Source organism: Penicillium chermesinum (assembly GCF_028974085.1).
Source record: "Penicillium chermesinum strain IBT 19713 chromosome Unknown utg000005l:1.0-4115287.0:1.0-4118363.0, whole genome shotgun sequence".
In the NCBI taxonomy this organism is placed as follows: Eukaryota; Fungi; Ascomycota; class Eurotiomycetes; order Eurotiales; family Aspergillaceae; genus Penicillium; species Penicillium chermesinum.
In genome coordinates, this window is record NW_026695315.1 from 2573554 (window position 1) to 2587220 (window position 13667).

A 13667-nucleotide genomic window follows, 5' to 3' on the forward strand; every position below is an offset into this window, starting at 1 on the left:
CTCGCCAATAGGGCCTGTCTTGGAGGCTCATGGGTTTTGCAGCTGAACAAAGCCCGGATCTGCCAAGGACGGGGTCCTCCCCCAGATCATCTGCGGACTAGTCCTAAAGAGGGGAGGATAGAAGGGAAACCATGCGTCTATAGACTACAGAGTATACGGTCAGACAGCAGGGTAGGAATTACTCAACCCTAAGGAGAAACAAAAACAAAACGAGGGAGTGTCCGAAACGGCTCCATGCTTTGGACAGGGGAAAGGGTTCGGGTAGGGACCATAGGATCAAGGCCTGTACAACAAGGATGTGAGACCTTTCCCCTTTTTCTCAGGCTTGGTCCCAAGGAAAATAAGTCCCAAACGGCGAGGAACGGAGGTCAGAGCTGCCGAGAATCACAAAAGCAAAAGAACACATTTCGGGTTTGCACGGTCCTGATTGGGCAGGAAGTCCAAGTCGCACCCTTTGGCTGCAGCCAAAAGCTCAAACACACCGACTCCCAACCCATAGCTCGGACTAAACCCGCTCGATCACCCGCTAGATGTGAATGATGGTCTCCCCGGGCATCAGCCCCGCCATCTTGGCTCTGCTCCTGGGCGTCATCGAGCATCGGCTGTACTCATTTGGCACAGATTGACGGTCCCTCGTGACTCGATGGCCGGTTCGGCAGCCAGCCAGAGCCGGGTCAAGATCATCACAGCCCGTCTTTCACACACGCTATGACATCAAACATGGCCACATGGTACGCGCTACTCTTGAACCCCATCTTTGATGGTAATAAAGTTGTTAAGATTTGTCAAAACCCTTGGGGTAATAGCCAATCGTAGCAATGTGCTTGGACTCCCTCAGGGATCGCATTACTGGCTCAAGAGACTCAAGTGATCTTGAGTATGACGCGAAAAGAAACCGACCGCTTATAGTCGGCTCGTTTCGAATCGGGACAGAAATAAGAGGTTGCGCGATACCACAGATGCCCAACGGAATCGCCGGCGAGGCTCACTACCAGCCGGGACAGCCTTGAAGCCAGAGTGGAAAATGGACTGATCGCCGGGCCCGAATGTTTGTACCTCGTGCGGTGCTGACAGGGCTCCTTCTGTAATCGCACGGCGCCATGTTGTAAGGCTTCCCACACGTTTCTTCTGGCCGAACCCCTCGAGGCGGCTGTTCTACGGCGGAAGAGGCGTGTGGAGGCATCATATCAAAGCTTGGCGCCGCCACAATGCAGCTCGTTGTCATTCGGCGCAGGAGGGGTGATGTGACCGGCGTCAGGAAATGAGCCGTGCGGTTATTCACATCGTCTCTCAGCGCGTGATATGTATTTCTCCGCACGGGTTTAGCGTCTGATCATATTTTAATTCGTGAAATGACGTATCTCAGAATGTATACACAGAACCCAAGAGGTCTCATTACCAGCGTTCTCACCATGGACTGCCCTCGATTCGGAGTCATCCCTCGTCCGGCGATTAAACCAGAGTCCCGTGGTACTGCGGGTTCAGCTGCGCCCGGTAGAGCCTGTTCTCGTTGAGAATGAACATAGATCCGTTCTTGCCAAACGAGAAGTTGGAAGTTCCACCCTTGACAAGAACCTTACCGAGCAGAACACCCCCGGCAGACCAGACGTTCACACCGTCTTTGCAGCCAGCGTAGACATTCCCATACTGGTCGACCTTGATGCCATCAGGAATACCATTGCCTGGCACAGCGAAAAGTCGGCGGTTGGTCAGGAAAGGCTGGCCATGAATAATGGAAACATCAAAAGCGTAACTGCAACCGTTAGACAGATCTTCGCATCTCCCAATGGCGCAGGTTGAGCTTACATCGTGGCGGGTTCGAGCGCATCCTTTGATCCGTCGCCGTTCGTCTCCCCGGTATCGGTAATATAAACAGTCTTCTCGTCAGGGGAGAACGAGATCCCATTAGGCCGACTGAATCCATCCGCCACAACTCGAATGCCCTGAGTACTCGGGTCATACCGATAGACTTGCTGCCGCAGCTGGGGCTTGGGACGGATACCCTGGCGCCAGCCGTAAATGGGGTCGGTGAACCAGAACGCGCCATCCTTAGCGACGACAATATCGTTCAACGAGTTGAAGGGGCGGCCGAGGTAGTCTCCGACAAATAAATGTGTTCCGTACGGAGGGCTTGAAGACATCAGAACCACGCCGCCGGTCTCGTTGAGGGTCCCTTGGGCGGTCCATAGGACGCCGCCCTTGTAGTTGGTTCCTCCGTTCGCCATGCTCACATTGGTGTCGATAATCTCGGAGGTAACGGGGTTGGCACCGACGTTGACCTTGGAGATCTTGATGGTGGATTCATTGGTCACGGGGTCCGTGAAAATGTTGCTAGACAGGAACAGCTCGTCTTTCTCAGGGATGTAGACGCTTGCCTCGTGGGCGAACGGGAAGCTGCTGTTCTGGGCAATCACTTCCAGCGTCGGGGCGGAGCCGAGGATGTTGTAGAACGCTTTGTCGTATACGCTGAACCCTGACGGGATAGGGGTATGGGCTGGGAGAGCCATGGACGATATGACTGAAGACATAGTGTTGCGATTGCAATCTACGAGGAAAGCACTGCTCAGGGGATCCAATACTACTCAACATAAGCGAAAGTTTAAATTCTGATCTTGAAGGCTCAACAGCCATGTTATGAACCCACTCCCTCGGGACCTAGCAAGCCAAACCCTAAGATGAAAGGCTCGTTTTGGATAGGTAGCTCTGGTAGCGGGCCGAAATTGGCTCGATCAGCGCAGATCCAAGATCCACCCGGGAGATATTCCCGAGATTTTGCCAGAATATTTAGGCTTTACACACGCGGATTTCCTGCGTGAGACTCAGGCGACTACCTCTATTTTAATACGTATGTGACCTGAAATTACCGTGCTTATGATTCTGGACGGCAATTGTGAGCTGAAAAGGGGGAAGTAGCCTCGCTAGTCGGGAAGTGAAACATGCAATTAGGTGGGCCACTGTTATCTGGCCGGTATCCGCAAAGAAAGCACATAGTAGAGCAAAGAACTGATTTTACATCGATGCGACATTCTTGGGACCGAAGCTTCGAACTTGACTGGTGAAACGGCGTCCGGAAGTTGAAGGTCCCGTCCTACCTCGGGTCAATGCCGCGGTCCTTGAGGTCATTCTTAAGCCCGACATCAGACTTCAGATACAATTATAAGAACTACGGTCTCTAGATTGTCCGCCATGATAATTCAAGGCCAATGGTAATATATTCAGAGAGGTTCAGATATATGGTAATCGCTAAATGAGTAAAGTCAAGATGTTTATATATCAGGATCAAAGATTATTGTCGCACGGAGTACGTCACCAGTTCCGGCATCGTCCAAGGCTTGCGACTTATCATGTTATAAGGGACAGTCCCTGACCCGGAAGGAAAGCCGAGTTGCATGTTCTCCGTCAGGGAGAGCCACGGCTTATGCAGGCCCTGGGGTTTACTCCAGAAAGTCACCTCATATCCAGGAGGCCACCCAGGAGGCCCCGGGACCGAGACAACCTTGAAGTCGTGAATGCGAACGTGCTCTGGGGGCAACCAATCCTCTCTGGGAACCGCCCCAGGCGGAAGGTTTAAATGGTCTTCTTCCAGCTCCATTATACGTGAAAAGATTCGGTGGTAGTGTCCCATATCCAACAGCCACTCTCGCTTCGGAATCCGTCGGAAAGCGTCCAGCGCCCGGCGGCGAAGATAGGGCCAGCGACACTTCCACGCCAGCGCATGGAAGGAGAAGATGATGCCGCAGTCTAAACTCAGCGTTCGCCGGTTTTCCTCCGGCGTGTAGCGGTCGCGATCGGCAAGAAGGCGCTCGGCCAGGATAATCGCTTCTTCATATTCTGGCTTCAATGCATCCCAGGCGCATTCGTTCTCTGCCAAGAAAGACCTCACACCGAAGCTCATACTGATCCTGATAATACGGATGGCGTCGGCGGACTCTCGGTCCCGCTTCATCCACGAGGCCTTGCGCCGGACGATCAAATCGTCTAATTGCATCTGCCATCGGTCAAGGTTCTTTATAAGGTTCTCGAAAACCGCCGCCGAGTGAGGGTCATCCAGCGGCCCCTGAGAGCGGAAGTTGTTAAATCGGTAGAAATGTGAATTGGCGCAGGAGATCATGTCAATTAAGGCGACTCGGGCTTCCATCACATTGTCGAACGAGTCGGCAAACATGAGTTCGCCGGTTTCGCTGATCGGATTTAGAAAGACATCAGTGTGATGCCCCTGGCGATAGCCTACTGCATTCGTATTAAATGTGCTGAGAAGAAGAGCAATTTTGACCTCCATGAATTGCTCTTGGGATGTTTGATAATTCTTGCCCCAGGGTTCTTTCGGTGGACCGCCGTTACTTGTGCGCCATGCTTGTAGAATTTTGATGCCGCTTTGGATGTGATTGGCGGCAGCGTCCACGTTGCCCTGGAAATACTCGAAGGCAATAAATAAAAGGTTGGTTGTCGCAATGAGCGGGTAGGAGTTGTCAGTTTTGCCTTTTTCTAGGATGGTTCGGATAGATCGATTGTACATCTGAATAGGGGTGATAGGGAGAAGGCCGAGCTTGAAGGATTCCAGGGCACCCAGCGCGGTTTGTTCATGGAGAACCCCAATGGCCGCACTAGCTTGCCGAATGGCAGGTTCAGTAAGAGTGAGTTGTAGGACGGTGTTCTGGAAGAATTGGCTTTCGAAGTAGCCGGCCAGGTGGGGCGCGGTTTTGTGGAAGAAGAATTCGAGGGCGCGTCGTTGAATGGCCGAATCAACCATCGGAGCTGGAGCAAGGGTTCGTGGCACCACCTTCGACGCCTTTGGCTGCGAGTAGCCCTCGCATTGGCGGCCAGTACTTGTACACCTGGAAGGTGAATTAGCCAAATAGGGCTCCCCGGGGTCTCGGACTGCTCCGCGGCCGAGCAAAAGGGGGACTGTACCGAACACAGGCTGGTTTCGCTTCGTCGCATTTTACCCGGCGTGCTCTGTTTGAGCTTGATTTAGAATTTGAAGGAGATTAGGTTGCGCAAGGGCGGGAGGCCTTGACTCACTTGCATGTGAAGCAGCCAGTGCGGACTTTCGGTTTACTGGCGCGTGAATGTTTCGACACCACGGAATTCTCCTGTGGAGCCATGGCGATGAAGACCTTCTGGGACCCCTCATGAGAGGTCCAAGGATTATAAATAAACCACTTGATGATCCCAATGGGAAATCATGGGGGCGAAAGCTCACGTGCGACCGATCTCAAATCCACCGGGGGCGCATCCAACTGCTACAGAGAGCTAAAAAAAGCGTGCGGAGGGCTTTGGGGTCGAGATCGGCCCTTAGTCTGCACTTGTGAAGTATAACGCTTGTGGAAGTACATTTATTCGCCTCATCTTAGTCTCGAGATTAGCCCTGGAGGGCTGGGGAGAACAAGCACATACAAACTTCACATGGACCATCCGCGCCGCAGCTCTTTAAGCTGCTGTACGACGATTCTTGCTGAGTAGATGGTATTCGCCTCAGATGGATGTTATGCATATCTCCATTGAACGTTCTACGGTGTTCCTTGAAAACGATCTGGATCTACATCCGACGCCAACTATCTTATCCAGGCTATCGATAGCATGGGTGCATTAATCTGATGAAACGAGCTACCTTAGAGTCCAGGTGTTTCTATATTCAGAAAACATGAAACGATCAAGGCCATTATACTTGTTCCAATATGCTCTTCTTTCGTACGAACATTGACACAGTCATTGATTTACCGTGCAAAACCGATGGGGGCCAAGCAGGGCGAACACTATTGGTCTACATTGCGAACTGGGCGACCACGGCCCCAGAAAAGGCTACGCACCACCAATTTGAGCTAAAAGTAGAATCGAGAAGCTTGGCATTTGCTAGTGCAACGCAACTTCGTTCAGATCAGATATTCTCGAGGCTTCGCCGTTGAATGACTTTGGACGCGATTGTTGCCCACTTGATGGGAACTTGCATCTTGAGGCTCGAGGTAGTCATATTTGACAGGTTGAAGCAGACCCTCCGGGAGCACCGGCACTGGCAGATACCCCGCGCGCTATACTTCGTCAGGCAACTGCTCGACGACAAAGTACGTAGTGAATCAACCTCAGTTCGAAAGCCAGTCTAAAAACTTGGCCTGAATAGCGATACCATAGAGTTTGGTGCCTCAATGCCGAGCTTATCATTTTCTGGAAGGTACCTGTTAACTGGAGCCTTCCATGGATCAAGCGGCTCTTCCCCTCACACACCGCCCTGTTACGGCGACCACCCCACCCATTGGAGGATTATCGGAAACGAACCTGTGGGACGTGACTTGCATCTCCTGCAGCACTGTACCTTGCTTGATTCTAAAGTTTTGAGTGGCTCCCATCTCCTGGATCCACATCATGGCCCTGGTTACTTTGGCTACCTGTGCCCTCAACCAGTGGAGTCTGGACTTTGAGGGCAACCTCAGACGCATCAAGGAGAGTATCGTCAAAGCCAAGGCGGCAGGCGCAACGCTTCGAGTCGGTCCTGAGCTGGAAATCCCAGGCTATGGTAAGGGAATTGGTCAATTTCCATGTTGAACACGATTTCATATTGACCTATGACATCAGGCTGTCTGGATCACTTCCTCGAGAATGAAGTGTATGAGAATTCCTGGGACTCACTCTACTCTATTTTGACTGATGCATCCCTGCATGGCATCATGATCGATGTTGGCCTGCCACTTTTGCACCGAAACTGCCGGTACAATGCACGTGCGATCATCCTCAATGGCAAGATCCTTTGTCTCCGGCCCAAGCTGTATCTGGCCAACGACGGGAACTTCCGCGAAATGCGATTCTTTACGCCATGGAACAGACCCAGACATGTCGAGCAGTACTATCTGCCACCCCGGATCCAGCGGCATCAGGGTTGTCGCCAGGTTCCAATTGGCGATGTGGTTTTGTCTACAATCGATACTTGCCTCGCTGCCGAGACTTGTGAGGAGTTATTCACTCCCAATAGTCCTCACATCAACATGTTTGTGGGCCCCATGTCCTCTCTATGATCATATCAACTGATTTGGCCACTTCTAGGGGCCTCAACGGCGTGGAGATTTTCACCAACAGCAGTGGAAGCCATCATTCTTTACGGAAGCTGGATGAGCGTATCGCTCTTATCCAAGAAGCGACTCGCAAGAATGGGGGTGTCTACCTTTATTCCAACCAACTTGGATGCGATGGTGATAGGCTGTATGTACAGGCCAGGACTCCAAATGGAACGCATTATACTAAAGTCTCTTTAGCTACTACGATGGATGTGCTATGATCTTTGTCAATGGAGACATTGTTGGGCAGTCCAGCCAATTCTCATTGAATGAAGTCGAGGTGGTGGTTGCGACTGTCGACCTCGAAAAAGTCAGGGCCCACAGGTTCGCGCCGTCCCGTGGTCTCCAGGCAGTCGCAGTCCCGGAGTATCAGCGCATCGAGGTAGACTATTCTCTTTCTCAGGATAACCTCGACTTGGATACACCTCAATCGCCTACGGCTCCACGCCCAGCGCGATACCATCTTCCAGAAGAAGAAATTGCTTTGGGCCCAGCGTGCTGGCTCTGGGACTATTTGCGCCGCTCCAAAGCGGCCGGATTTTTCGTACCTCTCTCTGGTGGTATCGATAGCTGCGCCACTGCAACGATTGTCTACTCTATGTGTCGACTTGTCATCAGTGCCATTAAAGAGGGAAACGAACAGGTGATCAAAGATGTCAAGCGCATTGCTGCGTACACGTCGGAGATTCCTGAAACGCCGGAGGAACTGTGCAACCAGATATTCTACACTTGCTATATGGGAATGGAGAAGCAGAGCAGCAAGGAGACCCGCGACCGTGCCAAAAATTTATCCGACCGTATTGGATCCTACCACACGGATGTGAACATTGACGATGTTTTCAACTCGACGACAAATATTTTGACGCAGGCTACGGGATTCCAGCCAAAGTTCAAAGGTAATGTTCTACTCTTCTCTCACCCACATCCGGGAATTACTATTGGAGCCTAACAGCCCTTGGGGAAAACTAGTGCACGGAGGTTCGCAAACGTCAAACCTTGCTCTACAAAACATTCAGGCGAGGTCACGAATGGTCATTGCGTATTACTTTGCCCAGGAGCTGTGCGAGGTTAGAAAGCGCCCTGGGGGCGGGTCCCTGTTAGTCCTGGGAAGTTCCAACGTCGATGAATGCCTACGAGGATGTAAGTATGTTCCCACCTATGTCGGCCCATCAAACTAATGTCTCGAGCAGACTTGACGAAGTACGACTGTACGTTACCAGCATGAGTACCTGTTCTAAAGCGATCATTCGCTGCACCGCATCGCTGGCAATACGAGCTGACGTCTTGAATAGGTTCTTCAGCCGATATCAACCCCATTGGATCGATAAGCAAAGTCGACCTCAAGCGCTTCATTGGCTGGGCATCGACCGAATTTGAAATGCCTATTTTGGGGGAGTTCCTGGATGCGACCCCCACGGCGGAGCTGGAGCCAATCACGGCTGACTATGTAAGATCAATTTCAGCCCTCCGGGCATACCAGCCCTGAAACCCTGATCTGGGTTCCCTCCCTCCTTCGTTCGGGCGTGAGCTGACTCTGGGTAAACCTGCAGGTCCAAAGCGACGAAGTTGACATGCAAATGAGTTACCAAGAACTGTCCCGGTTCGGCACGCTACGCAAAGTGGACCATCTGGGGCCGTACGGCATGTTCCTTCGCTTGCTGGAAGAATGGGGTGGCGTCGGCAAACTCAGCCCCCGAGAGATCGCCCACAAAGTGAAACTGTTCTTCCACTTCTACCAAATCAATCGTCATAAGCAGACAGTTGCCACGCCTGCTTATCACGCGGAGAGCTACAGTCCAGACGATCACAGGTTTGACCTGCGGCCGTTCTTGTATCCGCCCGGGTTCGAGAGCTGGTCATTTAAGAAAATCGACGAGCGGGTGGAGGCTCTGGAGCAGCGCCAAAAGAGACAGGATGCGGCTAAGGGATTAAAATAGAAGAGGGAAGTTATAGAGTTGGTTAGACGGGATATTGTAAGTCTATTCGAGGAACCTGTCAGGTGCCGAGCGGGATGGATCTATGCTCCATAGCAATGCCGACGTCAAATTTCCCCCCACGAAGTCGAATGGGGCTTTACCACTTAAAGTGATCGACAGCCGTACCTCGTACATAACCTTGGGGCCCGCCCCTGTCGGACCCATCAACGTGGACCGAGTTCTCGAGTTTGCGGTGGGACGAAGGATGACATACATTTATCGGCCAGAATTGAAGACGGAACAGAGCAGAAGGCATTAGAAGGAGGCCTAGTAGGATAGGTCCAAGCTTTTTGGCCTTTAAGAGTCTCGTGGGGTCCCTGGGCCACGAGGGCAACTCCGTACTCCGTATATATAAAGTTCGGGACGCTTGGACAAAGCGGAGCCGGGGCAACATGCAGCAGACACGAAACGCGACTCGAACGAACAAGTCACGAATTCCGGTTTCATATGGAAACAAGTTTTTCGCAGAGGAGGATGGCGATTGGTTGAGCCAGTCTCAGAAGGAGAGTGTGTGGCTCAGAGGGAAGAAAAGAAGCGGGTACGTGAGGTGCGGCAAAGAGGGCTAGTTTGCCCGATCTCTACGAGATACGACTGCGTGGGGCGATAAATTATACGGTGGACACAGCGCACAGCGTTAAAGCTCCTTGTTCGATGTAGATGAACTCTCTCAGCGACCACGCCCTAACTAAGCTTAATCCGTTTGCTTGTCCTTTGACTAGCTCAACGTATTCAAGCAGTGACTTCCTGCCGGGGTGAAGTGCAGGGCAGCCCACTTCGGCGCATCGAGTGGCTCTCGTTGGCCCTGATGGACTCCCTAATAAAAGTACTATCAACCCCCGTGAACTCCTTTTCCGGCCTGGTTATTTTTATTTTTATTTTTTTAAAAAATCTTAAAATCTATAATCCTATATAGCGATGGGGAATTGCCAATGGATTTTTTCTTCTTTTCCCAACTTCTACCCTGTTAACCCGCCCATAGTCCTCGACTCCTCGAAAGCTACACACCCCTGAGGGATTGACCCGAGCCTTTCCCTACTAAAAAGCCCGATGACCTCAAGGTCCCAACGCCTTTATCCACTCCGTCCTTTACGATTTTTATCCTTGAAGGAATTCCCCTTTTCACACCTGGGCCTTATTGGATGAGACAAGATTCAGCCGCCCCTCTCCAGTTCTCCATCCTTTTCCTGTCTCGAGCCTCTCACCTAAATAGCCCCCTCGGTTTAAGCTGAGTATAAACGCCCGAGCCGAATACGTTACGGCAGCGGGCAGTGGGATCGTCCTGGGAATCCTGAATGACTTCTAGTTGGTCCTTTGCGATCATCTAAATCACCAAGGCGTGCGCTGCCCCCCGGGCCTCTCCACCCGCCCCTCGGCCCAATTGCAATCTGTCTCTTGATCCCCCTGCCCGCCATGAGCCAGGAGGGGTTTTCGTTGAAATCTCGCCGTCTATCAAGTAAGCCCAAGGATTCTCCCAGCTTCTCTCGCATGCTTCGGAGTCACCAGAGCACCCATTCGTTATCTCGGAATAATACTGGGCCTATTATCAGTGTGATTGGCAGCCGTGAACATACCCGCTCGCGCTCCAACACCGACTCGAGTTCGCCTGCCTCCGACGGCCCGTCCCCGGTCGACGACTCTTCTTCCTCCCGTCTACGCTCTCGCTTCGGTCGGTTTTCTTACGACCACAAAGCCAAAGGTTCGCATGAATTAACTGCTCCGCCTGATCCGCGGGGTAAGCTTAGTGCCTTGGACGAGGACGAGGAACCAGATCCCAAGTTCATCCCCCCGCCTTTGCGCACCCGCCGCACCGTCACCAACCCTGACCAGGCCCGAAAGCTCCGCCAGTCTGCTAGCTTCACCGATCTGCCGACCGCACGCATGGCTTCGCTAGGCAGCCGCGATCCGTCGCAAATCAAGAGGTATTCCGATGAGGGCGAAAATGTCCCTCCCCCCACCCACCGCTCCGCGAGGAACAGCCAACTGCCAGCTCCACGTGGGAGGAAAGACAAGAAAGCGAGCTTCTCCAGTTTCGTCAGTAGCATGCTCGGTTCCCCCCGCCATGTCAAGATTTCATCTCCTGAGAACCCCGTGCATGTCACTCACGTTGGCTACGATAACCAAACCGGCCAATTCACCGGGCTCCCCAAGGAATGGCAGCGACTGCTACAGGAGAACGGTATTACCAAGCAAGAGCAGGAGCAACATCCCCAGACCATGATGGATATCATGACTTTTTACGAAAAGAACACCCGGGAAGATAACGAAGAGGTCTGGCACAAATTCCAAGGTGCTAAATCAAGCGTCACCATCAATATCGGAGGAGAATCCCATAGCGCTTCTTCGCCTACCTTGCTCAACCCGCAGAATGATGAACCTAATACCTTTGAAAGGCCCCGCGCAGCGCCCCCCCATCCCAAAATCAGAATCTCCTTCTTTGAGCTCAACACCGGTTTCGCCCGCCCCCGGTTCAATCCTCCCGCATCGCTCGCCTCCGAAACCTCCGGTATCCGACGAAGTGTCCTCACCCCCACCCCGCGTCCCTTCGCCAGACGAAGCCGACAAAGATATTCGGGAGTTCCTGAGCAGCTCTGCTTTGCCTCTCGTAGATACGGGATCTCTGTTTGCACAACTCGACTCGCCCGGCGCCGAAAGGTCCAAAGCCAAGGACTTTGCAACCTCAGCTGTTCAGGATTTCGCCGCGCCCTCAACAACGAAGGACTTCGCAGCTCCTCCATCGGCTGCCACGAAAGGCTTCGCTTCCCCATCAACGACAGATGGCTCCGCGGCGACATCATCCACGAAAGATTTGGCGAATACATCGGCAACGAAGGATTTCGCGGCGACTTCGACAACAAAGGATTTTGCTTCAAATCCGGCCAAGACCTCCACTGGCTACCAGCGACAACAGGAGCAGATCATGGCAGCAGCGCAGAAGGCGCTTGCATCAAAACAATTGGACCGTAGCAACAGCCAACGCAACGGAAAGCCGCTGCCGGCGATCGACACGAGCGCTGCGACCACAGGCGCCAACTCCTCGGATCCCACTGCACCGGCAGTTCGACCCCGACAGCCCAAGCCTCAACCGAATACTGAGGAGGTGAAACAGCGCTTGATGGCAATCTGCCAGCCCGGCGATCCGACCAAGATCTACCACCAATTTACCAAAATCGGCCAAGGTGCTTCTGGTGGTGTTTTCACCGCCTATGAGCATGCTACCAACCAATGCGTGGCCATTAAGCAAATGAACTTGGATCTCCAACCAAAGAAAGACCTGATTATCAACGAGATTCTCGTCATGAAGGACAGCAGGCACAAGAACATCGTCAATTTCAAAGCAGGTTATCTTCGTGGAATTGAACTATGGGTTGTCATGGAGTACATGGAGGGTGGCAGTCTTACAGATGTGGTCACATTTAACATGATGAGCGAGGGTCAGATTTCCGCTGTGTGCAAAGAGGTATGCTTATTATTTATGTCCCAATATTGAATAGGCCGCTGATAAATTCCTGCAGGTCTTGAAAGGTCTCCAGCACTTGCATTCGAAGGGTGTCATCCATCGCGATATTAAGTCTGATAATATCCTGCTTGCGCTCGATGGCAACATCAAGTTGAGTAAGTTTTCAATAATTCGGCACCCGATGACAGATCAAACCTAACATTGAGCAGCCGACTTTGGTTTCTGTGCCCAGATTAACGAATCCTCCGCCGGTCGTAATACTATGGTTGGTACACCATACTGGATGGCCCCTGAGGTTGTCACCCGTAAGGAGTATGGCCGAAAGGTTGACATCTGGAGTCTGGGTATCATGGCCATTGAGATGATCGATGGAGAGCCCCCATATCTGACAGAGTCACCTCTCCGTGCGCTATATCTGATTGCAACAAACGGTACCCCGAAGATCAAGGATGAGCAGAACTTGTCCTCAACTTTCCGCGATTTCTTAAAACGAGCTCTCACCGTCGATGCCGAGAAGCGTGCCTCGGCCGAAGATCTCTTAGATGTTTGTGCACCTCTCCTCTATTCGAGCGACCTGATTATTGACAATTGCTCTAGCACTCCTTCATGACCATCTCGGCGCCCCTCTCTCATCTCGCCCCTCTGGTCAAGGCAGCTCGTGTCCAGCGCCTGCAAGAGAAGGCAAAGCAAGCAGCTACGCCCAATGCCACTTGAACGGGCATATAAGTCCTTCCTCCGAAGACCTTTCTCAGGTCCGACTCATTTTCCAGAATTCTTCGTCTCGTACAGATACCCCCCATGACATCCATTCCATACTCTCTTCAGACTATTGGCGCTCCCGTCACGCCAACAACCATTACTATTGCAATCTTTTGCCGACCATATTATTCTTCTGGTGCACATGTTTCCGTGACGACTTAAAAGCCCATCTGATTTCGCAACTCCTTGATTCCCATCCTCTCCATATCTATTTTCACCCATCTATCTATCTTCTGCTGGGTTGCGTACTGTCAATCCATAGCTTTATCCCGAGTTGTCCTGGCTTTTCTTGGGAACCAACCCTCGTTGGTATTCTGAGCGACCGTCTATTCCCTAACCTATTATATTTCTTCAAGTTGAAGGCGTCTGCCCCGGGAAGTTTTTAACCGCGGTATCTTTATCTGGTGTTTAGCTTATAAGGGTTCTATG

General features: G+C 52.1%; 4 protein-coding genes across 4 annotated transcripts; 2 read left to right on the forward strand and 2 right to left on the reverse strand.

Moving 5' to 3' along the window:
* Nucleotides 1-1452: 1452 nt before the first annotated feature.
* N7468_007133 (SMP-30/gluconolactonase/LRE family protein) lies at nt 1453-2528 on the reverse strand (the record flags this gene model as incomplete). The annotated part of the gene is made up of 2 exons (XM_058476429.1): nt 1453-1753; nt 1807-2528. 2 exons carry the CDS (start codon nt 2526-2528, stop codon nt 1453-1455), a joined length of 1023 nt encoding a protein of 340 aa, XP_058329319.1.
* A 758-nt stretch (nt 2529-3286) lies between these two features.
* On the reverse strand, nt 3287-4750 carry N7468_007134 (uncharacterized protein; the record flags this gene model as incomplete). Its single annotated transcript, XM_058476430.1, has 1 exon — nt 3287-4750. One exon carries the CDS (start codon nt 4748-4750, stop codon nt 3287-3289), a length of 1464 nt encoding a protein of 487 aa, XP_058329320.1.
* Nucleotides 4751-6360: 1610 nt separating this feature from the next.
* On the forward strand, nt 6361-8983 carry N7468_007135 (uncharacterized protein; the record flags this gene model as incomplete). Its single annotated transcript, XM_058476431.1, has 8 exons — nt 6361-6511; nt 6571-6979; nt 7036-7191; nt 7245-7942; nt 8016-8186; nt 8237-8254; nt 8339-8493; nt 8597-8983. The coding sequence occupies 8 exons, from the start codon at nt 6361-6363 to the stop codon at nt 8981-8983; spliced, it is 2145 nt and encodes a 714-aa protein (XP_058329321.1).
* Nucleotides 8984-10432: 1449 nt separating this feature from the next.
* On the forward strand, nt 10433-13089 carry pakA (mitogen-activated protein kinase kinase kinase kinase STE20; the record flags this gene model as incomplete). Its single annotated transcript, XM_058476432.1, has 3 exons — nt 10433-11309; nt 11413-12479; nt 12793-13089. The coding sequence occupies 3 exons, from the start codon at nt 10433-10435 to the stop codon at nt 13087-13089; spliced, it is 2241 nt and encodes a 746-aa protein (XP_058329322.1).
* Between the last annotated feature and the right edge of the window lie 578 nt (nt 13090-13667).